This window comes from Diceros bicornis, chromosome 12, assembly GCF_020826845.1.
Source record: "Diceros bicornis minor isolate mBicDic1 chromosome 12, mDicBic1.mat.cur, whole genome shotgun sequence".
In the NCBI taxonomy this organism is placed as follows: Eukaryota; Metazoa; Chordata; class Mammalia; order Perissodactyla; family Rhinocerotidae; genus Diceros; species Diceros bicornis.
The window spans coordinates 71,175,544-71,201,808 of NC_080751.1; the positions used below are offsets into that span (position 1 = coordinate 71,175,544).

General features: G+C 34.8%; 1 protein-coding gene across 4 annotated transcripts in view; it reads left to right on the plus strand.

Annotated features, from left to right (window-relative positions):
- Nucleotides 1–24,319, plus strand: part of KIDINS220 (kinase D interacting substrate 220) — a 115,398-nt gene extending 91,079 nt beyond the window's left edge. For 2 of the 4 annotated variants that reach the window (XM_058551843.1, XM_058551844.1), the window contains exons 23-29: nt 1,517–1,695; nt 2,791–3,017; nt 5,132–5,245; nt 15,651–15,779; nt 17,636–17,734; nt 18,726–18,962; nt 21,647–24,319. In XM_058551843.1, coding sequence (XP_058407826.1) covers nt 1,517–1,695; nt 2,791–3,017; nt 5,132–5,245; nt 15,651–15,779; nt 17,636–17,734; nt 18,726–18,962; nt 21,647–22,909 — 2,248 coding nt within the window. In that variant the 3' untranslated portion in view covers nt 22,910–24,319. The remainder of the gene's footprint in view (nt 1–1,516; nt 1,696–2,790; nt 3,018–5,131; nt 5,246–15,650; nt 15,780–17,635; nt 17,735–18,725; nt 18,963–21,646) is intronic. The other 2 variants (XM_058551845.1, XM_058551846.1) reach the window with 1 other exon arrangement.
- The last annotated feature ends 1,946 nt before the right edge of the window (nt 24,320–26,265 follow it).

Below are 26,265 nucleotides of genomic sequence, written 5' to 3' on the forward strand. Positions count from 1 at the left end.
GATCTCTCTGTGAGGCATTTTTACTTACTGCCTCATATTGGCACATTGTCTGGCATGTGGTAGGTTGAACCATATAGAATTGTCAATATGTGACCATTTTGACCTATGAAAATGGCAATTTCATGTAGTTCATCATAGAAGTAAGTGTTTACTAAGTTTTGTTTTATTTATTTATTTTTTGTGAGGAAGATCAGCCCTGAGCTAACATCTGCCAATCATCCTCCTTTTGCTCAGGAAGACTGGCCCTGGGCTAACATCTGTGCCTATCTTCCTCCACGTTATATGGGACGCTGCCGAAGCATGGCCTGACAAGCGGTGCCTTGGTGCGTGCCCAGGATCCGAACCCGGGCCACCAACAGCGGAGCGTGCACACTTAACTGCTATGCCACGGTGCCGGTCCCCCTAAGTATTATTATTTTTTTTTGTGTGAGGAAGATCAGCCCTGAGCTAACATCCATGCCAGTCCTCCTCTTTTTGCTCAGGAAGACCGGCTCTAACATCTATTGCCAATCCTCCTCCTTTTTTTTTTCCCCAAAGCCCCAGTAGATAGTTGTATGTCATAGTTGCACATCCTTCTAGTTGCTGTATGTGGGATGCCGCCTCAGCATGGCCGGACAAGCGGTGCATCGGTGCTCGCCCGGAATCCGAACCCGGGCCGCTTGTAGCAGAGCACGAGCACTTAACTGCTAAGCCACGGGGCCGGCTCCCCCACCACCAAGTATTTTTTAATGAATGTTACTTGTTTTTACATTTAAGACTTCTGCCTGATACAAAATTGTTTACATATGTAAACTCAACTGTGTAAAAAATTCTGCATAATAAAAAGAAGACTAAGTGACACACTATATTAGTAGTTATTGTGTCTGGTTGGTAAAATTATGTTTTTTCTCCTCTATTGTTCTGTATTTCTTTGTCTTATATATATATACTTATACAGTAAGCATATATTACAATTACAATAGAAAATAAAACCTTTTTTGAAAAGGAAAAACCTGTGCTTTTTTCTAATTTGTGTAATTTATTTAAAAATTATTCTTCATTTATTCTTTTCTTTGCAAAGGCAAGAACCATGGTATTCTATAATAAACATAGATTTTAGAGCCAGTCAGATTCTCTTTCCTAGTTGTGTGACTTTAGGCAGGATATTTAATTTGTCTAAGGCCCACTGTCCTCGTATGTAAGATGATACCTCATTTAGCCTTCACTGAGAGGTAATCATCAACGTGTCAAGTGCCTGGTATATACATGTGTCACTTTCCTTCCTGTGGTTTCTCAGCCCAAAGTCCTGCCTTTGATTAAAGGCAATATAACTCTGACCCCACACCCGTTACCTTAGTAGTTTTGTAACTGTACTACTTATTTTGTTCCTTTTCTTTCCTTAAAAAATTTTTTCTTAATGAGAACAAGGCGTGTAATGTATTATTTATTTTTTAAATAACAAATTTTAAGTTACATGCAGAATTTACCTTTCTAATAGTGACCTTAATGACCTTTTTCATTTGTTTCTTGTTTGAAGAATATCAAAGAATATTCCAACAACTAAAGATGTTGAGCCACTGCTTGAAATAGATGGAGATATAAGAAATTTTGAAGTGTTTTTGTCTTCAAGGACCCCAGTTCTTGTGGCTCGAGATGTAAAAACCTTCTTGCCATGTACTGTAAACCTAGACCCTAAACTACGGGAAATTATTGCAGGTGGGTATTAGTAGTAAATTTAATTCTTCTTCTCTAAAGTCCTCAGAAGTTTTCCTATTTCTAATTTAGCTGTGTAAGTTTCTCCTGCTCTGTGAAAAACCAAGAAATATTGAACTAAGCACCACACGGGAGAATTAATGAAACCGAGGATCGGGAGGCTTGGCATCCTTTTGGGGAGGTTAAGAAAATGTTATTTGTTAGACTTACTTTATTATGTTTCCCAACCCACACGCCTGAATCCTTACTTTGGAATCAGATTCCTTTTAACGTATAGACACCACTTTAAGATGACAGTTCATTGTAATTTTTCTGTCACCAGTCGTCTGTTCTTAATAGGACCAGAGGAGTAAGAAAGTCTTTTTATTATTTTTTAAATTTTGGCTTAAATTTGTGGACTGGAACTTGAAGATAGTGACATGAGGGCTTGGAAATAGTTTAAGTTGTTCTTGAGGCAGCGCCATATACACATGCACACACACAAAACCTTTATTGAAACACATTCTCTTTTGTATGATACTGGCACTGCTAACCCCACCTTTGAGTTTTCCAGGAGTTGCGAAGAGAGAGCCTTAAATTACTCCTACATATTTTTTTAGATACCTGTTATAAAGCTGATGTCAAAGGTGTGTTTTGTGGCAATGGAATTGTTTGTTGTTGTTCACAGGCAGATGAGTCATATCATTTGTAAACCCAGGGTCTTAGCTAACATTGTCTTTATTAATACTACACAAGTGGGAGTTATTAGTAATCGGTAATACTTTATGAATTATAAGAATTGTTAGAATACCACAAACAAACAAGTACCTTAAAAAGTCAGAGAAAAATGTATAGTTCTGGTAACTGAAGAGAAGAATCTAGATGTTGTGATTTTTCAAATGGTGAAAAACTACTTTTTATGTAAATTAGTTGGGCTTTTCTTACTAGAATGTCTAGAATGTTCAAGATTTCCTGTCTACTTCTTTAAGCCAGTTGGAATCCCTGGCAAGAGTGATAAAATCATGTTTCTGTCTGGTAACTAAAGGAGGAAGTGGTAATTGGACTAACTACTAATGTCCTATTTTCTTTTGCCTTCTGCGCTATCATTTAATCTTTTAGATGTTCGTGCTGCAAGAGACCAGATTAACATTGGAGGACTTGCATATCCCCCGCTACCCTTACATGAAGCTCATCCTAGACCACCATCAGGCTACAGTCAGCCTCCGTCTGTCTGTTCTTCCTCCACTTCCTTCAATGGACCATTTGGAGGTGGGGTTGTGTCACCACAGCCTCACAGTAGCTATTACAGTGGTATGACAGGACCCCAACATCCATTCTATAATAGGGTAAGGAAGTGCTAGAATCTTTAATCTTAAGAATTTGTTCCAGGGAAATATCAGAAGTTTTCTGCTTATGGATTCTATTATTGTTTTGAAACTGTACTTGAGTTTTTTAATAATAGGAATAATGTTGTTTGCATTTAATAATATATATAATATTTTAAAAATCAAAAGAATTTTGAATTTTAACAGGTTCTAGATCTCAGTTGAGTCTGAATATTAGAGATGCTTTTTGCTTTTATTTATTATCTTGATAAGAAAGTGAAAGTCCACAGGATCAGCAGTGACTATCATATGCTTCAAAGGGATCTGTTTCTCTATTTGTTTGTAAACAAATGTTCCATTTGTTATCTCGTATAATAATCTATATTGGCATTTAAAACAATGATAAATGTAAATTTCTATTTCAGTAAACCTATATTTAATATGTGTTATAGCTTTTAAATGTGAGAAAATGATGGAAAATACTGCTTGTATGACTCAGATGTTATTGCTAAATAATAGCACCATAGCCCTTTTCTAGAGTTTTATTTCAAGTTATCTTCAGTCATGTATAATTAGTATAAGTATGATAATTTTCTACTTGAAAAGATGAAAGCACAATTAATTATCAGTGGTATTCAGACTCTCAAGTTTAGTAGGCCTAAGCTATTTGCACTTTAATGGCCTTAAATACTAATATTTCCTATAGGAAAATGGAGCATGAATCCTAGTATTTTGCCTTCTGGAACTGTACTGTAGGATCCTTTGCAATTACTTTTTGTTGTCTCTCTCATTAGTCTAATTCTTGAACATATAGGGGCTAGTATTCACAGAAGCCCAGTGTGCATGCCTAAATCAATTTCATATGAGCTAGGAAGAAAGAGAAGTTTAGAATAAATGTGGCAAAGAAGAGATTCCAGAGTTTAAATTAAATTTTCAGTTCTTAAAAAATGTTGGCCATATAAGTAATTAGGTACACCATTCATAGAGGTCCTATGAATGCTATTCCATTCTTTTACTCAGACAAGGAGAAAAAGGTGAAAGAGTAGCATTGTATAATGTATTCCATTCTTGTAAACTTGAACTGTATGGTAGGCAGTGTGAAATGCAGGTTTGTATTTACCAGTCTTAAAATCTGCTGTAATTTTACGTAAAATGGCTCAATTGATCATTAGATGACAGTTGAAGTTTTGAGACCAAGAAGTTTGAAGAAAAAAAAATTAGCATACCATCTAGGCTGAGACCTTGTGTTCACTAATTTTATATGAATAACAATCCATGTGATGCTTTAATAGCATTTTATTATTTTTAAAGCATTTAAAATTTTCTCATGTTTTTAGGTCTAGTTATTTTTTGCTGTAGTTATTTGAGGTTTTTAGTCTGAAAGTTAAAAGTAGAATAATTTTCTTAAAATGGCAGTAGTGAAAAAGGTAGGGAAGATGTTACTTCAGTATAATGAAGCTTAATGAATTTTAATCTTTATGTTTAGCCCACATAATCTGACATCTCGTGTTTATATGAAACTGATTACAAATAAATGCTACAGTTACAAATCTCGTCGAAACAATGGATTACCAACATTGAAAAAATAGGCTTGCTTATTTTGGAGATAGAGTAAACTCTAGGGTATAGGATATAAGGTAAATTCTAGGAACTTAGAGTAACAATATTCTTGGAATCCATGCTAGGATGTTCTCATATAATCAAGACTCTTTTTGGTCTTACTGAAGGCTAATATTTTTTTGTAAAGAATAGTATTCTGTTAAGGTTCCATTCTACTTTTTTAAAAGAGATGGTGAATTAATATTTGTAAATCACTTAGAACCTGACACATGGTAAGCCCATAAAAATGTTAAATGTAAAGAGAAACTCTTCTGTCAAATTGTAAGGTGCAAAACTTCAGTTGCTTAAAAAAAAAAGCTTACATTAAATCAACAATATAAATATTTAAATAATCTGTCTTAAGTTTGGGTTTGATATCTTATAGAAGGTGAGTGAGGCTTTTTTTCGTTTATTTTGTCATTTGCATTAAAAATTTGAAGTTGTATTTTATTGGTTAGTTTCATTTGATAAATCTCATTACACTTTGATTTCTGTAATTGTTTATCCCCTTCTTTTGTTACGTGTTTTTTCCATAGCCATTCTTTGCCCCATACCTTTACACGCCAAGGTATTACCCTGGCGGTTCCCAACATCTCATCTCACGTCCATCAGTAAAAACGAATTTGCCCAGAGATCAAAGCAATGGCCTAGTAAGTATAAAAAAGGGTAACTAAAGTATTAATCTAATAAGCAACATAGATAGCAATTAGAAGTTTGATTATTTCCTTTCTGTAGTAAAAGAGCGCAACTTATTTTATAAATAGTTTTAAGAAACGTTAAGCTATTGCTAACATAAAATGTATTTTGTTTTCATTTCTGGTAAATATCTATGGAAGGAAAACGACTAGCAGCCTCAGTGAATAAATGTTGAGTTGTTTACAACCAGAGCTTCTGGCTTATAATGCAGTATTTGTTACCAAAACTTTTAAAACTAAAAACCTTTACATCTACTGATTTCTAGTAGCTTCTTAAAGGATATATATATGGTATCTGTATATATATGTTAGCCCTGTGGTATAAAAATTAGAGCATATATTGAAAGAACATTTTAATCTAATGGCAGAAATTAAATAGGAAAAGGAAATTATTAAAATGTACTATTGAATCTATTCCGAACAAAATACATTCGTGCCTAAAATATTAGGTGTTCCTGATGATAAACTTAGTTTAACAATTTAAAAAAAAGAAATTCCCTGTTAATATATTTTTATAAATTAGGAGACAAAAGCTATAGAACTTAAACTGTTATTTAAATTTTAGAATGTTGTCACTGAAGGAGAAACCTAATCCCATCCAGGTTTCGATGTTTTATATTATTATTTTTACATCGTGTTCATTCGTCATCCTAGTTTGGCTCGCTCTCTCACCTTTACCCACACTCTTGTTTTGTGTTGTTAGGAGGTTATCAAGGAGGATGCTGCTGAGGGGCTTTCTTCACCCACAGACTCCTCGAGGGTAATGAGTAGTCTTGTGGTGTGGAACATGCGCATCTCATCGCTTCTGCAGCAGTAACAACTGTCTGAATTGTGATGACGGCAGTTCACTAACTCTGTGTCTGTGGTGTGATAGGCAGCTGGTGTAGAGTAGCTGAATGCTAATAATCATAGTTCATGGATTAATTAAAAAGCTAATGTTTAACTTTACCCTTTATTTCCTTCTGCTTTTCCCCTTTCTCAATGAAATGGGAAGGGGTTTTTTATTGTCTGGTAAGGAAGAGGTTTCCAGCAGCCATCAGGAGCATTCTATTCGTGGTATTTGTTCCTTAGTGTTGACCTCTATTTTCACCTTTGCCTGTTTTTCTTAAGCCTGCAATTGGTGCTACACATGTAGAATATTTTCGGAGATATCCAAAATTGCCCTTGAGACAACAAAAAGGCACTATGAGCTGGATAGTGTAAACCAGAAATGGAGCTTTAGTGACTCATTCTTAATCTAGGTGGCCACGGTTTATGAAGCCTTAGTGTAAATGCAGTACTACTTTTCTTTATCTGTGTATGTATTAAATTAAATTTCCAGATAAACACAGAGCTAGTTCAGCATGTAAAGGGAATTATTTAAACCTTTATTTTTTTGGTCCAACACTGTAAGGTGGGTTTCTTTAAAAAAAAAAAAAAAAAACTTATCTAGGAAGTCACTTGGATATTTATTGCTCAAGACTTTGTACTTAAGAAATATGTTTAATGTGATGAGCCTTAAAATCTTCATTTATGCAATCAATGTGGAATTTAAAGACCCTAGTTTGTATTTTAACTTCTGTTGCTTTATTTACAGAATGTTATGCTTATGTAAACATGATCAATTTAAAGCAATGTTGAAATGTGTCATAGGAGTTAGAATTAATGTGGTGAAATATTGCATCCTGAGAATATCCATAATTTTTTAACTTAAAACATGCATTTGGATAGGCAGTAGTTTTTTTACTTTAATTTTCTTTGAATTAATGTTAGTAAGAGAGAGGAGAACCATTTTGGTGTTTTCGTTGAGGAGTTGATGATTCTTTTTAAGTCATTAACATTTTAGCTGAAGTATTTGAGTGACTTCAATTATCCACGAAATGATAGACACAATAAACCATAATAATTCTCTTTGGATGTTAGGAGAATCTTCAATCCATGGATCATTGCCGCCATATGCAAGAATGACTTTTAGTTTAGTTAGAGAGCCTTTAATGTGTAGATTCATGCATGCAATGCAGTTCTCCGAGCTAAAATTCCTCAGCAAACTTTTGTTGAAAATTAGATACTGTGAAGAATTTGATGGTCTTAATGACACGGACATGCTGAAGTAGTAGCTATGCTTAAGAATGTGGACAAACCCTTGTAATTAAAATGTGTCTGTAGTTTCTTTCAGGGACCAGTGAAGGAGCATTAGGCAAATTTTGAAATGAGTTTTTGGGGAAGGGGAAATAGTACAATTCTTGAGATGTGTTTAGAAGCCCAATAACGAAAAGTAAAGATGCTCTAAATATATTAGTGCCTTTGTTTAGTAAAATAACTGTACTATTTGCTGTTCTTTTAATATTAAAAGATAGTTTTATGATCTGCTTAGTGAATAATGGGTGCTTACTGAGCTTTCTTTGCTTTTAAGAATTTAATGATGACAAGAGCACGTAAAATCTGTTTTGTAGAAGACTAGTAAAAGTAGACACTTAGTTCAAAGCCGAATTAAAAGCAGTGGTGGAAATGTGGAGAAGTATCTGTACATGGGAACACTGTCTGGGATCTTTACAGCTGAACCAACATAGAAGTAGTTAATATAAAAATTATTTAACTCTTCATGGCTCATATGGCTTTCTAATCCTGTAGTAGAAAACTCTCTATATTTCTGGGATAACAGCAGATTGAGTCCATCTCTGCTCATTCAGCTGTCCCCTGTGTGCAACAGTTGATGACAAGAGCTGCTTATAGATAAGTCAGGAGCTACACAAACATTTTTGGACAAATGATCTTGTCATTACAGACGCCAAATACAGAATAATAAGATACAGATACAGAATAGTAAGTTAAAAAAAAAAAAAACACACCAAAAAAGCCAGATTATAAAGAGTTAACCAACTATAGTCTTTTCTATTAGTGGGGGTCCCATCTTTTTTTTACCACAAAGAATTTCTGATAGACTTTTATAAAGCAGATCCTCATGAAAATAATTGGGTTTTCTCACATTAAGGAACATTGTAATGATTATAGCTTGTGAAGGCCAGCCAAGAACTTATCAGATAAATTATAGATATGTCCAAGTGTTTCACAAAGGTGAAGATGTAAAATATAAGCCTCTGTGATACCTTTTTTCCTATAATTTTATAATAAAGAAAATATTTGCCAAATCTAAAACTGGAAAAAAAATATTGATGTTGGACTCAAGATATGCTCTTCAGAATATTAGAGCTAGAAAGGACCAGTGTTTTTCAAACTTTTAAAGCAGAGAAACCTTTTTGAGAAATGCAATCTTAATCAAAATTCCAGTTTACAAAACCAGTAAAAGAAGATCTCTGGCCCCACCTTGGACTTGCCTTCTGTCTCGAGGATCCTGAGAGAACACAAGTACTCATGGTGTAGTCCAGCTCCGTGGTATAGATTCTTGACTCAGAGTCTGTGAGACTTACCTGAGGTCCACAGGAGGGAGTGCCAGACGTGGAACTAGAAACCACGTGGCATTTTTTCAGAGGAAGAAGCGATACAGCATTGTTGACCCTTTTATCCTTGAATTATTTAGCATCTAGTACTACAGATGCCTGTGTGATCATTCACTGGGTCAGCAAGTTTATTGAATATCTACCATGCACTGTTCTCGTGGGATGCAGCAGTGAACGAAACTGATGAAAATCCTGCCCTCACTGAGCTTATGGATTTGAAGGCTGCCAAGAGGGGGTTGTCAGTACTGTCATTCTCTCTCGACCTTCTCTGCCACAGGGTTTACTAGATACCTTTAGACAGCTTCGTGTAGGTCACTTTTATACCTCATTGAAAAGGCATGAAAAAATTAGCACAAAGTTTAATTGTAAAGAACTTAAGAATTGCAAAGAACTGTTAAGAACAGTAGCCTGAGTTCCCGTGTGCAGTTACTTTTACTTTTAGAGATTGATGAAAACTACTGAGTTAAGAAAGGAATTAAAAAAGAAGGTCTTGGTTTTTATTAAACTGGATCAGGTCGTTAGAGTGACCAAGTATAAAGTAAAAAAGAAAAGATGGGGCTTAACTGTAGATAATTTTTATTTCCACCACTGGTTTAGAACTTATAACCTATCTTCAAACACATGTGTGTCCAAATCAAGCTGTCTCCCGTTGTCCAGGAGCGGACTTGGGCGAGAAAGTTGGAGAGGCCGTGGGTGAGAGATGCAGCTTCCGTTTAGGTTGCAGGCTCAGGACTGGTACTCCGTGCCAGCTCTCAGTGGCTTCTCCGGAGGTTCATTCACACTTTCTCAACTGTTTTAGAAAGTGCGTTTTTATTCTGTTGCAGTTTGGAAAGGTATTAGCTTATTTTTCCTTTAATAATATAGTGAAAAATTATATTCACTTCCAGCTTGAAAGTCTTTGTGCCAGACTTCGAGTCAAGAAAACTTTTTTCCTAAACAATTAATAAACTACGACTAAATTGATTTTTATCAACTAATTTGATATTTTTACAGAAATATGTTGCAGTGATGATATAATTGAAATCATAGAGAACAGTTAAAAGTTAAAAAATAACAAAATCATATTCATTGCAGTTGTTTAGTATTTGTGTTTTTCAAAAGATTGCCCTTAAAATGTGATATTAAGCCGCATCTGTCAACTTTGACCTAATTATTATTTCTCATGTAGTTTGAAGAGTAAGTTATGTTTTTCCAACTAGGTTAACAATAGCTTTCTTTTGTGTTTTGGGTACCTTGTAATAAATTGTAATTTCCTTAGTACTCCTTTTTTGATATTTTTTTAAGTCTCCACAGATATACATAGTAACTTTCTAAAAAACCTGCTTATAATAAGGTTGATATATAAACTAGAGAACAGGGTTCCCATGAAGTACTCCAGATAGTGAATGTTAAAAGAAAAACATCTGGCATTAGGCTAGCAAAGCCCTGCCCTTTATTGTACTAAAACAGTGTTGTAAGTCAACTTTGAATAAATATTGTCAGTCATCTCTAGATTATTTTAACTGTTTTAAGAGTATTTACCACCACCCTAATAGGTTCAGAAAAATAATTAATAGTAGTATGTTTGCTTTGAATTAGAGTTTTTAAAAATCTGTATCACTGAAGTAGTTATGTTAACGATAGTATGCAGATATTTTTCACCATTACTTTTATGATTTCTTGAGCTGTAAGGCTCTTAAGGCCTTTCTTTTCCAACGTATTTTAGTGCATCTATTTAATGTGCCGCATGCCCGATGAAACAAAACCCACATTTGAAAAGTAGATTTCTGAACATTAACTATAGTGTGGCTAGATAATATTTCATTTTATGAAGTGATCATATGAATTACAAGTATTTAAGCCTTATTATTAAATTAGTCTGCAATTAATAGTTGCAATTTTCTACTCAGAACATTTAAAAATTAATTTTAAACTTGTATATCGTAGGAATATTGACTTTTCATAGCAAATTTGATTTGCCTGGTTTTTTTGTTGAATGTATGGCCCATGATTTATTCTTTTAATCGAAAGAATATAAATTTTGAGAGTACAGTTTTAAAATTGTCAAGCACACGATAATGAAATTCAACTACTGTGTGCATGTGTGCGAGCATTCCTTGCTTTGTGTTGCTATAGAGGTGAAGTTATGGGAAATAAGAGGAATGATGAAAGTGCTGCCTGTGTTTTATTATATGTGTGTATTTGATGTTTTACTTTTAAGCTCGTGTCCTTCATTCTGTTTTATTCCTTCCTGAAAGCCGTGTGACTCTGGGTTTAACAAACAGAGACAGGTACAGAAACTTTCAGTGAAATCTTACTCACTTTTCTTGTTAGGCTGTTAGAAGCAATCATTGGCAGCTTCATGCTGGGCTGTTTATAATTCTGTGCTCATTTCAGTGTCTTGGGTTTGTTTTAATAGCTGCTTTCAGCCTTTGCATGGCACCCATTTCTGGCTAATCAATTCTAAGCTTATTTAATAAATTTACTAAAGAAGATAATGTTTCAGAGTGTAGTTTTAATCTACTTACAATATGAAACCATGCAATTACATCAAAGTAATTTGAATCTGTTTTGTTAGCTTTTCTTTTACCTGGAGAAATTTCGATTTGTTTGGAAGTTTATTTTTAATAGTTTAAACAAACTAACATCTTCTGCATTCAATTTTCTGAAAATTTTTTTTATAAATTGTGATGTGTGCCAAAATGATCTGTTCTTGATTTGTAACAGGTAAATTTCAAGTAAGAATGCATGATAAACTTTAAAGTATTACCATTCCATGTATTGCCAAAGTAATATAATTAGTTTTCTATTAAGAATTTACCTACTGAGGGCCGGCCCCGTGGCTTAGCGGTTAAGTGCACGCGCTCCGCTGCTGGCGGCCCAGGTTCGGATCCCGGGCGCGCACCGACGCACTGCTTCTCAGGCCATGCTGAGGCCGCGTCCCACATACAGCAACTAGAAAGATGTGCAACTATGACATACAACTATCTACTGGGACTTTGGGGGAAAAATAAATAAATAAATAAATAAATAAATAAAAAAGAATTTACCTATTGAATTATTAGATATGCTCTTTCCTTATCACTTTTGTACTCTTTCCTTTTATGAGATTTCCATCCAAAAATCATTATTTTGGTCACTAAGATTCATTTGGTTTCAAAATAATTTTATTATATGTGATTATTTTAGAAAAGACCTGGTAATTGCCATTTCTCCTTTATTCAAAGAATCATATTGTAACATATGTTAACTTATTGATAATGTACCCCTTATCTTGATAAAGCCCAACTTACAAATAATCAAAGTCAGGCTATAGCTTTGATGGAATTACAGGGATCTTATGTCCATGTGTGTGTCTGTCTTTTCTTATAGCTTCTGAAAGTCATTCAGAGATAATACATATTTTCTCCATAATCCCCAATGAAGGAGACAATATGTTTTAAAATAATTGATAAATGTAAAAGTTTTAAAGGACCATGAAATTAAAATTATGTGGAAATTTTTTGTTTGTTTGTTTGTTTTTTGGTGAGGAGGATTGGCCCTGAGCTAACATCTGTTGCCAATCTTCCTCTTTTTGCTTGAGGAGTATTGTCCCTGAGCTAACATCTGTGCCAGTCTTCCTCCATTTTGTATGTGGGACGCCATCATAGCATGGCTTGATGAGTGGTGTGTAGGTCCGCACCTGGGATCTGAACCTGCGAACCCCAGGCTGCCAAAGCGGAGCACACAAACTTTACCACTACACCACTGGGCCAGCCCTGGAAATTTTTGTTTTAAGGGAAAAGAGTAGTATCTTTATTAACACATCTCTGTTGCTATTCTCCGTGGAAATAAGATACTCTAATATTTTCTATTTTTTCCCTAAGTTGACAGAGTTAATTTATTCCATGTCTATTATACTTATCCTTTTAAGCACAATCATAGAGTTCTTTTATGATTAAAAAAAAAAACTTTTTACTTTAAAATAATTTTGAAGAAAAGTTACAAAAATAGTATTCCTTGATGTTAACATCTTTTATAACTGTAGTATATTTTTCAAGAGCAGAAATTAAAATTGGTCCAGTACTATTAACTACAGACTTTATTTGAATTTCACCAGTTTTTCCACTAATGTCATTTTTCTGGTCCAGGATCCAGTCCAGTTGTGTTTTATTGTTGTTTCTCCTTAGAGTTCTCTAATCTGCGACAAGTTCTCAGTCTTTTTCTTGTCTTTCATGACCTTAATTAATACTTTTGAAGAGTACTGGTCAGATGTTTTGTAGACTGTCCATCTGTTTGGGTTTGTCTGCTATTTCCTCGTGATTAGAAGGAGGTTACACATCTTTGACAGGAGAACCACAGGAATGATGCTGTGCCCTCCTTAGAGCATCACATTAGAGGGTCTGTGATGGTCCTGCCTTACCACTGGTAATGCTAACCTCATTCACTTGGTTAAGGTGGCATCTGCCAGGTTTCAACACTGTAAGGTTTTGTTTTTCCTTTTGTAATGAATAAATGTCTTGAGAGAGATATTTTGAAACTCTGCAGATACTTCTTTTTCTGCTTATACTTTTGCCCATTAATTTTAGTTTCTGTTGATGCATCTTGTTTACAACCACTATTATTGTGGTGTTTTCCTGATGGTAATTTTCTGTTTCCCTCTTCTACATTTATTAATTGGAATTCTATAAGGAAAAGCTGTCTTTTCTTCCTCATTTACTTATTTATTCAATTATTTGTATCAGTATGGACTCATGTATATTTATTTTATTCCATAAATTATAATCTGGTATGATCATTGTTTATTTGGTGATCAAACTGTTCATTTGTGATTTTTGAATGGAGAAAATGTAAACAAGTGTGAACATATCCAGAGAGAAGAGACAGGTTGAGGAATAAAAGTTTTTGAAAGACAGTATTAAAGATAATTTAAAAGATAAACATTATTCAGCAACAAAAAAGAATGAAGTACTGATACATGCTATAGCATGGGTGAACCTTGAAAACATTAGACTAAGTGAAAGAAGCTGGTTGCAAAAGGTCACATATTGTGTGGTTCCATTTATATGAAATGTCCAGGATAGACAAATCTATAGTATAGAAACAGAAAATTGGGAGTGGGTGTTGGAGGGGATGGAGAAAGACTGCTAACAGGTTCAGGAATTTCTTTTTAGGAATATGACAATGTCCTCAAATTGATTGTGGTGATGGTTTCACAACAATATGAATACGCTAAAAATCATTGAATTGTACGCTTTAAATGGGAGAATTGTATGGTATATGAATTGTGTGTCAATAAAGCTTTGTAAAAAGAAAGAAAAAAATCAAAGAAGTATAGTTATTAAAAATTCATAGAAAACATTTTAAATTTCCATACTAGATAGTAGATAATTAACACTTTGAATATTGGCTGTACTCATCCAGGCAGAAAATAGAACTATGTATAGAGATATGAAAACTAAATTATGGAAATACTAGTGTTTTGCTATTAGTATTTTTGAAGCAATTGAACCTCGGACCATATAATATATGGCATATTTTAAATTTATATTTAAAAACAAACTATGAATAAATGTGTTTGGTGCAGTATATTCCAAGTCATTAATTTCCAAATTTGTATGGGCCTATCTCATACTTGCAAAGTTGCTAAGACTCCCTAACTTTCATAAAATTACTCCCCCAACTATCTTTTCAATATGGTCTCATTCCCTAGCTTTATTTATATTTATATATAATATAGATATATGCTATGCATATACTGTATGTGTGCATATTTATTTATCAATTCATAATAGAATATTATGTTATGCTTTCATGTTACACATAACATTTAACAACTGGCTAACAGGCAGTTTTGGCTGTGTTATAGTCTACTTTTGTCTTGATAATGATAAAAGAGGCAGTAGAAAATATAAATTTACACATTCCTGAGGATAGGATAAATTTTTTTTATCATTTTGAAGTTAGATTGAATGGTGAACAGAACAGATCATTTGGAACATTATCTTTATTCTCTATACTAGTTGGTTTGTTTTCTCTTTATTGTGGATATAGTTTCTGTAAACTCTCCCAAAATAGACAGTTGCAGCAAGGAAAATAGGAAGTTGTAAGACCTGATAAATTAGTGCTCTGGTCCAAACCTACCACTAACTAGCTATTTATTCTGTGACTTTGAAGTCAAAACTTAACCTTGCTAGACCCCAGTGTCCACATCTGTGATTGAGGAGATTCATATATAATTGATCACAGGTAAATACAGGTTTTTCTTCTAAGTAAATACTAGAATTATTTATTATTTTGACTTTTCTTTTAAATGAGACCATATTTTAATGGATTGTATTTACTTTCACATGTGTTAAGAAGTAATATTGTTGTTTTATATATACATGATTATTGTATGGATTCTTTAGGGGAAGTTTTAGATCCCTTGGATATAAAATATGATCAAGATCTAAAAACCTCAGCTGTTGTAGACTATTAGTCTGTAGAGACATTTAAAGCTGTTTAGTATAGGCACTTTAAAATTATTTCATAGATTTACTTTTTGCATTTTTATAATACAGGCGTCAGTAATTTTACCCCTTTGTTCTTCCTCTTTTTTTTAAACCCCTGTCGTCCTGTTATTAAGGGCTACATCCTTCTCTCTTGAAGTTAGGCTGTAAACATTTGAGAAGTTGGCCTAGGCTTGGTTCATGGAATGTTCTATCTTCTTAGAAAAGTGGTTTTGATCAGGCTGTATCTGTTTAAAAGCTACTCATTAAGGTATAACGGTAGCTAATTCTGTTCCCTACTGGCATTTTCCCATACAATGCACATCATACAATGAAGTTTTTACTTCAGTTTGAAAATTTGTTGTTGATCCAAGTACTTCATAGTGTAACTTCATGAGTATTTCTCTGTCGCGTGACTGCATGTATCTGGCATTAAGTGCTATTCATACATGTATTTTTCCACGGCTTATCTAGGGATCAGGCCCAGCCTCGGGAACAATATCACTGAATTCAATGAGTGTGGATGCAGTATGCGAGAAACTGAAACAAATAGAAGGGCTGGACCAGAGTGTGCTGCCTCAGTATTGTGCAACAATCAAAAAGGTGATGTACACATTTACCTGCCGACTCAGGCAGGGCTGAGGGCATAGGAGATGGGGCTCTGTGGACAGTGAACACCTCATATTTAGTTTCTTAAAGATGGGTTCTCTGTTGAAATGGGAAAGCTCTAAATGGAAACATGATTCTTATTATTTTATATCCTAAAATTGCCCTATTATCCCTTAGTTTACAAAGGGGTAAAAGAAAATAAAATAGCTGTATTACAGTGTTATTGTAAAAAAAATTACCTAATATAAGTAAAAAATGCCTTGATGAGAAATACAAAGCTCTGAGAGATTTCACGATTAGGTAAACAATAACTCATATTTCCAGTATGCAACATAGAACATTCAAAGGCCTTTTCTTTTATGTTACATTTTCTTTGATTGTAATATTTATTTGTGACTTAATGATTATCAAAGTAAACCACACTTGCTTCATTTTCCCCAAATTCTCACTTTCATGTCTTACAGGACTTATGATCATGTCCCATTTGATGAAACCTCATAGGTTTGGGTTTGCAAGGCTAACACATTTGAAAAGTTTATTTCTTCCTAGATCTTCTAGCAATTCTAGTAACTACCATGAAGTTGGACGGTGTTGCCTGGGATTTTGAGGAAGGCTTCCCATATACCAGGCTGAGTCCCAGTTATAGCAGATATTTTCACAGTTGTGCTTTTTCTATCAGAGAACTGTAGTAAAGTAGAGCATTAATAACAAGCCTCTAATGTTTACATACTTTAAAGAATGGCATCTAAAAAGTTTTTAAAAGAATTCTGAGCATATATAGATACCATTTACTAATCTTAACCTAATTTTAGTCAGAAAAGTTTCAGATAATGTCAGTTTCCTTACAGATCTGGCTTGTGTTAATCCCTGTTTGCAAAAATGTCCGGCACTGCCTTTCTGAGGTACAAGCCTGACTCTCTCTTCTAGGCAGCTTGGTTAGAGTCAGGAAACAGTGAGGTCTCTGACTTGAATCCTTTGTGGCAGTTTTGTTTTCATCAGGACAGCGGTTTTCTTTCCACTCAGCTCTTTATCCCCAGGCCCTGGCTTTTTGAAGCCCATTGTAGCAACTGGTTTTTTAAGTGCTGCAAATTTCCTTGTGTTCAGCAGGACCTCTGTTACAGGCTTGCTCTGTACACTCTTTTCTTCAGAATGAACTTGGAAACTGAACACTCTAATGATTTTAAATACAGGTATTCCATAATTTTATCATAGTTAATAAAGTCAGGTATTCTATTTTGTAAAATCAGTAAGCTACCTATTATTAATAAAGAAAATTCCGTTGTTTCTTATTTGGGGGCAACTAGAATTACAGACACCCAATGGTGATACAGTCATTTTTGTGAATTTAATAGACTGAGAAATTAGTGGGTGGACGTTCTTTATGACAGAAGTTATCTAATATAACTGGTAAGTTTGTCAGAGGTTACTTCATTTAGAACTTCGTCCATGACTGACAACTTAGAAGGACAGACGTCTTTGACCCCTCCCAGGAGCTTGTGTTCATGTTCATATTTTATAAGATTAGAGGAGAAAAACTAACAGTTTTGTTATTGTGCATGACAGGGTAGGTAGTTCTGGAAATAGTTGGGAGGGTTAGCTCTTGGGTTGGTCTCTAAACAGTGATTTATTTTACTTGAGTACTTAAGACAGAGAAATATGGAGTGGTTTATGTTGTTCAAATTCAACGTGTTTATTATATTATTGCATGGGATGATAACCTTTTTTAGGTCAATATTTTCTAGTCTCTAATGACTTTCCTAATACTAAATGTAAATATACTTTTTATTCACTAATAATTCACAATATCTCACATTTTGTTTGTCTTTATACTTATATTCATTTTTATTCAGGCAAACATAAATGGCCGTGTGTTAGCTCAGTGTAACATTGATGAGCTGAAGAAAGAGATGAATATGAATTTTGGAGACTGGCACCTTTTTAGGAGCACGGTAAGATATTTTATATATATAGAATTATTTACAACATTGTATAAAGCAAGTGCTAATAGATACTGGTCTAAACTGATATTTTTTAAAAAAATATATAAACTGAATTTTACACTTATGTACAACCCTTATGTATTCTGTTACACAGCAGTAGTTGGCAACTTTTGCCTTTGGGCATTTTACTTGGGAATTTGGGAAAGAGGCTACCTGCCAGTCCTCCGTACTTTCCTTGACAAAGACTCTCTCCTTGACCTGCTTCTTAGTCAGCCTCCTCTAAGCCTCTAGGCCTTGACCTTGGTCTCCATCCTGGTGAGGCCTGCATTGCCCAGTTCTAGCAAGAATTCTGTTAAGTCAGTTTAGAAAGACTGACCCCCACCCTCGATGTCTGATCTCCCTCTGTATCTGATCAGATTCCTCATTCCTCACCACCTCCAGGTGCTGTCTGATCCCCCTGGCCTGCCTCCAGCAGCAATCTTGTCAAGTCGGTTCATCAGAGTCTCCTCTTACCCATGATGTTTCTTCTTAGCGATTTTTCATCCACTGACCCCCACCCTACTCCTTGCTATGAATGCCAACCTGTCCATGCTGCTTTCAGAATTGAGCGCAGTTCTATCCTGAGGTCTCTTTTTCCCTATTGGAGTAGTCCCTGATTTAAATCTTCTTTAACTACCATCCAGCTGTGGTTTTCTTTGACACACTACAGTTGCATTTTGTTTTGTTCTCAAGTTAAATTTTAAACTCAAGTAATAACATAATGGTCAAATTAGAGTATAATATATATATGATGATTATTGCCACTATTTCTTTTTGTATTAATTAAAATGAAAGATAAACAGATATAGTACAAATTTGCTAGAAATTCACTTACAGAAAATAAGCTTTCTCATTTCAATTATAACAACTTTATAATGTTTTATATTTTAAATAATTTCTAAAGCTTCTAAAATGTGATTTATCATTGTGGATATTAATGATATTTTTTTCCTCTGTTAAGGTACTAGAAATGAGAAATGCAGAAAACCAAGTGGTCCCTGAAGACCCACGGTTACTCAGTGAAAGCAGCAGTGGCCCAGGGCCCCACGGGGAAGCTGCTCGCCGTTCCTCTCACAATGAACTCCCTCACACTGAGCTTGCCAGTCAGACTCCCTACACACTAAACTTCAGCTTTGAAGAACTGAATACACTTGGCCTAGATGAAGGTGCCCCACGTCACAGTAATCTAAGTTGGCAGGTACTTACTAATGTCATTTTTCATATTACTGAAGAATTAGGGCAATATTTAATTCACCGAGATTATGTTGGTGCATTTATGTCGTCATTCAGAAAATAATGAGTACGTAAGTGAAAAGACGGAAGACTCTCTATTCTCAAGGGGCTGTATTCTTCTGCAGAAGACAGTCAACAAAATAAAGGAAAAATAAGATTATTTTAGAATTGATAAGAACTGTGAAAACAATCAAATAGGGTAATGGCATAGAAAGTAATATGAACTGGGCTACTTTAGTCAGTGAAGTTTAGTCTTTCACTTGCTATTTTCTTGTTAAATTCGTTAATCATTGGCTAAAATTTATCTTTGTTGGAAAACTTGCCACATCTTACCCCTTTGAGCATCATAATTTGGTTTTTCACTACATATACTCACTGTTTATGGATATTCATTTTCTTTTTATTATCGGATGTTAGATATGGGTAACTCTTTCTTTGGATGTTCTTGAAGAGGGAGGGCAGGCAAGGATCAGGAATAAAAACAAAAGAGACAGACACATGAGAAGGAGTAAGGAGAGAATAAGAAGAAAAATAAACTAGGCAAAAAACAGAGCAGGTACAGAAAAGAGAGAAGACAAGTGAGGGAGGAAAAATAGTAAGTAGCTACAAAGAAACTCCCTATGAAAAGGGAGCAATGTTTAGGAAGAGCACTGCCTGGCGGGTCTGTCCCTTTTAAGGGTGTTTTATTTGGTTTGACAATAAAAATATTTTTTTTGTTGTTCTCTTTTTCTGCATACTATCTACTTTATTTAAGTTGGGAAACCAACTTAAACATTGATTATTGGGAAATGTTTTATTATTAGGTATTGACTAAGATAAAAATTCCCTTATTTTACAATAAAGTCCACCTTGACCCTTTGTCTCTCATTTTCAACAACAGTAGTTGCTTTCTTTTCCCTGGGTTTCCTTTTAACATTTCTTAAGAACTCCTCCTCCTTGGCTTTGCTTTTCCGTACTTGGTATTTCCTACTGTGACCTGGAAACTCACAGCTTTCCTGTTAATGCAGCAGTTCTCAAACTTTTTTTTAATATCAGAATCCCTTTACACTCTTAAAAAATTAATGAAGACCCCAAGAGCTTTTGTTTATGTAAGTTTTATCTATCGATATTTACTATATTAGAAATAAAAAGAAACTTTAAAAAAATTTATTAATTTATTTTAAAATAAACCAATTACATGTTAACATAAATAACATTTTTATGAGAAATGGCCATATTTTCCAAAACAAAATAAAATTTAGTGAAAATGGTGTTGCTTTGCATATCTCTTTAATGTCTGGCTTAATAGAAAACAACCAGATTCCCATATCTGCTTCTGCATTAAATCTATTGTGATGTCACATATCATGGAGCCTTTGGAAACTCCACTGTACACTCCTGTGAAGATGAGAGTGAAAAGGCAGATGATCACCATACTCTTATAGAAATAGTTAGACCTCATGGATCCCCCGAAAAGGGGAATATCTGTATACTGGATTTGAGGGGGGAGGATGGCACTGTCCTTACAGTCTGAATCCTATTGCGAGGACCTTCTCAAGGAGATAGGTCATTTCTTTCTGTGCAAGGAAGACTTTTCGCCTTATTTCTGCTTCTTTGTTCTAGCCTTTGCTCTATTCCTTCTTAAACAGCCTTGATTCATTTTCTTCCATTTCCCTCCCCATTTTCCTAATCTGTACTTTTTACTCCTCATTTATTAGCTTTTCTGGGATCTAAAGCAATTCTAATCCTAAAACTTCACATTGGAAATCAAACTTTTAAAACTATTTCATTTCTCTGTTTACTGGGACCTGACTGTTGACCACATGGCTTCTATTTCTGTTCATTTGGATCCCGTATTTATCTTTTCTGTTGCACTCTATACTCTATTCTTTTTAAATTCTTTTTTTTTTTTGGCATTTTAAGTACATTTTCTTACTCTGAATTGAAATTTGACAGAAACTTCATGTCTTACAAGTTGGAAAGTTTTTTTCTTTTTTTTTTTTTGTGAGGAAGATCAGCCTTGAGCTAACATCCATGCCAATTCTCCTCTTTTTGCTGAGGAAGACTGGCCCTGAGCTAACATCTATTGCCAGTCCTCCTCCTTTTTTTTCCCCCAAAGCCCCAGTAGATAGTTATATGTTATAGTTGCACATCCTTCTGGTTGCTATATGTGGGATGCCTCCTCAGCATGGCTGGATAAGCGGTGCGTCGGTGTGTGCCCGGGATCCAAACCCGGGCCGTCAGTAGCGGAGTGCGTGCACTTAACTGCTAAGCCACGTTTTTAACATACATTAAAGACTTGAGTATTTTGTTTTTGAGGTATATCTTAATTCTCATCTTCTTTCTCTTTTCTAAGAGGACTTTTTATATTTTATCAATGAAAGTGACTCTTGCCTTAAATAAAAGTTAAATGGTTGAAGTTATAAAAACAAATGCTAAGACAAACCAATTTTATTAAAATTTGTGTAAAGTTTTCTAATAACAGTAAAATAATCCGTAAGTTTACAACTTTTGTTAAACTGTATTATGCAGACTTCTTTTAAAAGAATTTGATATTTTGAGGACTTTAAAAATTCTTAGTATGCAAATATATTTCCTAAGCTGATGTTTATTATGCCTTTTTTTTTTGTTATTTGAATTCTTAAATTATTTTTTTTTCTGTCTTCACAGTCACAAACTCGCAGAACCCCAAGTCTTTCGAGTCTCAATTCTCAGGATTCCAGTATTGAAATTTCAAAGCTTACTGATAAGGTGCAGGCCGAGTATAGAGATGCCTATAGAGAATATATTGCTCAGATGTCTCAGTTAGAAGGGGGTGCAGGTTCTACAACAATGAGTGGCAGATCTTCTCCACACAGCACATATTACATGGGTCAGAGTTCATCAGGGGGCTCCATTCATTCTAATCTAGAACCAGAAAAAGGGAAAGAGAGTGAACCAAAGCAAGATGATGGAAGGAAGTCGTTTTTAATGAAGAGGGGAGATGTTATAGATTATTCATCATCAGGGGTTTCCACTAATGATGCCTCACCCCTGGACCCTATCACTGAAGAAGATGAAAAGTCGGATCAGTCAGGCAGTAAGCTTCTCCCAGTTAAGAAATCCTCAGAAAGGTCAAGTCTCTTCCAGACAGATTTAAAGCTTAAGGGAGGTGGACTGCGCTATCAAAAACTTCCAAGTGATGAAGATGAATCTGGGACAGAAGAATCAGATAATACTCCACTGCTCAAAGATGATAAAGATAAAAAAGCTGAAGGGAAAGTAGAGAGAGTGTCAAAGTCTCCAGAGCACAGTGCTGAGCCGATTAGAACCTTCATTAAAGCAAAAGAGTATTTATCAGATGCCCTCCTTGACAAAAAGGACTCATCTGATTCAGGAGTGAGATCCAACGAAAGTTCTCCAAATCACTCTCTTCACAATGAAGCAGCTGACGATTCCCAACTTGAAAAGGCAAATCTCATAGAGCTTGAAGATGACAGCCACAGTGGAAAACGGGGAATACCACATAGCTTGAGTGGCCTGCAAGATCCAATTATAGCTCGAATGTCCATTTGTTCAGAAGACAAGAAAAGCCCTTCTGAATGTAGCTTGATAGCCAGCAGCCCTGAAGAAAACTGGCCAGCATGCCAAAAAGCCTACAATCTGAATCGAACACCCAGTACTGTGACTCTGAACAACAATAGTGCTCCAGCTAATAGAGCCAATCAGAATTTTGATGAAATGGAGGGAATTAGGGAGACTTCCCAAGTCATTTTGAGGCCGGGTTCCAGTTCCAACCCAACTGCTATTCAGAATGAAAATCTGAAAAGCATGACGCATAAGCGAAGCCAACGTTCAAGTTACACAAGGCTCTCAAAGGATTCTTCAGAGCTCCATGCGGTAGCCTCTTCTGATGGTACAGGCTTTGGAGAAGAAAGAGAAAGCATTCTTTAAGAAAAACAAGCAAAAGTAGAATAGTATTAGTATACCCCTATGACAAAATTGACCTGAGTTTTTATGCACATCATCTTTGTACATTTCATTCACAATTAATGGATGAGAAGGCCTTTTGTAAAAGAGACATATGCTATACAACAGAGGAAAGTATAAGAAAGGGTGGTTCATCAGTCAGCCTCCATCGTCTTTGTAATTAGAAGCTTAAAAACTCACCATTGTTATTATACTTTACATTGGCACTCCTCCTAAAATTTTTTGAGACAATATCTGAGTAAAAAGATGGGTCAGAAATATTAAATATAAAGGGCTTAATTTGCCAAAGAAAATAAAAAGCTAGAGACCCCTTTTGTAGAACATTCACTCGTCAAATATTTGAGGGAAGACATGGTGTTAGATGAACCAGAAGCAAATTTTGCTCTTAAGGGGTAAAAGATAAGAATTTACAGGTTATGGAGTAACCCAGAGACTAAAGGTAAATGCTCTGTAAATTGAGAACCAGTGTTCTATGTAATAGACAAATTGCTTATCAAAGGTTTCTTAAATTTTAAGTAGAAAACAGATGATAAAGAGGGATTTAAAAATTGATAAGAAAGTGAGTCAGCAGTGTCCAAAGCAGAGTCCCAGTAACTGGACCATTATGAGCTACTAGGAGAGTTCCTGTGCGGAGGGGCCGATAACCTTCCTGTGACCTGGATGCTCTTCTTGCCAAATCCCAGGCCTGGCTTCAGGCACCATCCACCTGCCCAAGAACCCACCCTGGTCTACCCTGTGACTCTTAAATTGTGTGTCCAACTTTTCTTAGTGAGCCTAGCAATGAGAGGGAAAAAACATGAATTCTTTCTCCAAAGAATCAGAGAGACATAAGTAGTAACAATAGGCACTAATAAATATTTATGGAATGAGAGAATAAGGAAATAATTACATTCCAAAAGTCAGTGACAGCTGACAAATGACAAGGAGATAGTCAATTAGGTAAAACTAAATCATTGCCTTCTATACTGGGGCAAAGTTTATCTACTTCATCTGTTCCTAAATCAGCATGTTAATTCTCGGGCAGGATCATAGGAAAGGAAAGGCTTTTTTTAATAAAAAGTTAAAAAATGTGTAACAAAGCAAGGGTAAAAAGAAGATAAAACTGGTGTGACTTTTATTGTTAGCAGAGTTGAGAGAATGATCACATCCAAGTGTCGTGTGGACTAGAAATGTACCCTGTCATCATGCATTGAAAATTTTTTGTTTTAAAGTAGCTTGTTTGCGTAGAATTAATTTTGGCAGTATATCCTCAGTCACAGATCAGATTGTAGATGGTGAGATTGTAGATGTGTGATTACTTAAATTTAGTGTTACATTTGCGATGTTTATCACTTATGGATTTTTATTAATATGCTGAATAAATTATTTACTTGACCAGTCATTGCAATAAATAGTTGCTCTCTTGGGTTTCATTGCCTTGATGTTTGAGTATAATCGAACATTTTCATAAAGTGTTTATTTTGCATGACCTTGTTTTAACCAATTAAGAAAAGGGCAGGATGTTACAGACATTAAATATTGAAATGTTAAAATTTTAGTATTTATAGTGTTTATTAGTTTGCAATATTGTATAATTAGTAATTATTTCAGAGGCAATATTTTTTTCCTTTTCAGGTGAGTAGATACAGCTTAATATCATTCTAGTACATTCTTTATACTGTTTGTGAAGTTAATACTAGAGTATTAAGTGTACAAATAGATTTAGAAAACAATAAAAAATTTGCATGCTATTCTGACTCATGAATTTTTATTCACTACAGTCATGATCATTCACATTTTGGTTAAAAATAAGAAAGTAATTTGTGTATTTCTTTCGTCACGTGTCTAAATTTCCTTAAAGACAGTCAGGTTCATGTAGCAGTCATGTGGCTGGCAGAAGTGTTCTGAGTTGCCCTCGCTAGGGTTTTTGAGAGAGCTTGGCTCTTAGGTGCCAGTGCCTAAATGATGCTTTAGTGAAGCATTAGTGCCTAATAGCACAACTCTGTACTGTGCATTTCTGTAGCTACAAGAAGGAGATTATGCAGATCCTGGGAGGATAACAATTTAATTATTATATGAACATTCTGAAAAAGTTTGCTTTTTCATGCTGTTACAGAAATTGAAAAACCATATGGGTTATTGAGTCACACCATCATCCCTTTGAATCTATGTGTCTATGTGTTTGTGTATCTATATCTATTTATAATATATAGCTCAGTCTGATTCTCACATATGCAAAACTCTTGCTTTAAGCTGGGTGAAAAATGATAGAAAAGAAAATCGGTGCTCTAATCTTGCTGGTCCCTTAGATTTTGCATCATTTAGAGTCTTACCCATATTTTATAAACCATTTTACCTTCACTTTAAGCCACAGATAGTTCTGTTCATGTAACATAATGTTAAGTCAGATCCATATTCCTTGGACGTAGAGAACAGTAGCTATGAGTACAGTCTTTTTGCAGGAGAGACTAAAAATGAAAAGAAGCTGTTGATATCTCTCAATTGATACAACTTTCATAATGCTGGATGTTTAAAGGATCAGCTCTGAAATTCTGGGAAATTTAAGCATTTCTAACTGAACCAACATTTTAAAAATTAACAGGAAAACTTGTTTTTGCGTTATATTTTATTTATGTGACTTGTATATAGTGGTCAGAATAATTTTAATTGCCTAGCCAAATAATTTTAGAAACTTATTTGCTAAGTTGAGAACTCTTTAGATCACTTGCATGTTATAATGCTGCAGTAAAATATATTTGTAATCATGATTTTTTTTCTTACAAATACTAACCATTAGAAAATATTTTTTGAATGAAATTAAATCTTTTATTCTTCTGGCTAAAACACTAAATCTAGAAGGTTTTAAGACCACATAATTTTTCGTAATACCAGGAATTCTCAGCCTATTTAGAAGTATCCCAGAGTTTAAAAATCCCTGAATTCCTGGCTAACTGTTGAGTAAGTCAACATAACTACCAGGAAAAGAGAGAACTAGAGGGCACTGTTCCCCTTTGCTTTATAGGTGAGTGACATTGAGGGGATAAGCAGGGGAAAGGGAAGGTCCAATAGAATTAACTTCTTTGGTAAACACTTGATACTGAATATCTAGGCTCCTTTGTTCCCCACCTGCCCTTCTAGACTTATGCTGACAGCTGGCAGAAGGGAAGAAACAGGTGGGGAAAGTTTTTTGCTTGGGGTAGGGGTAGTGCTTGGCCGGCCTTGGTGGGCTGTCTGAAATGATTGCATTTTTAATTTCCAGGTTATGGTTCCCCCTACCCTTCCCTACCTAAGAATTTTAAGCATAGGCCATAATTATGCAAATGAATTGAAAAATAGAAAAA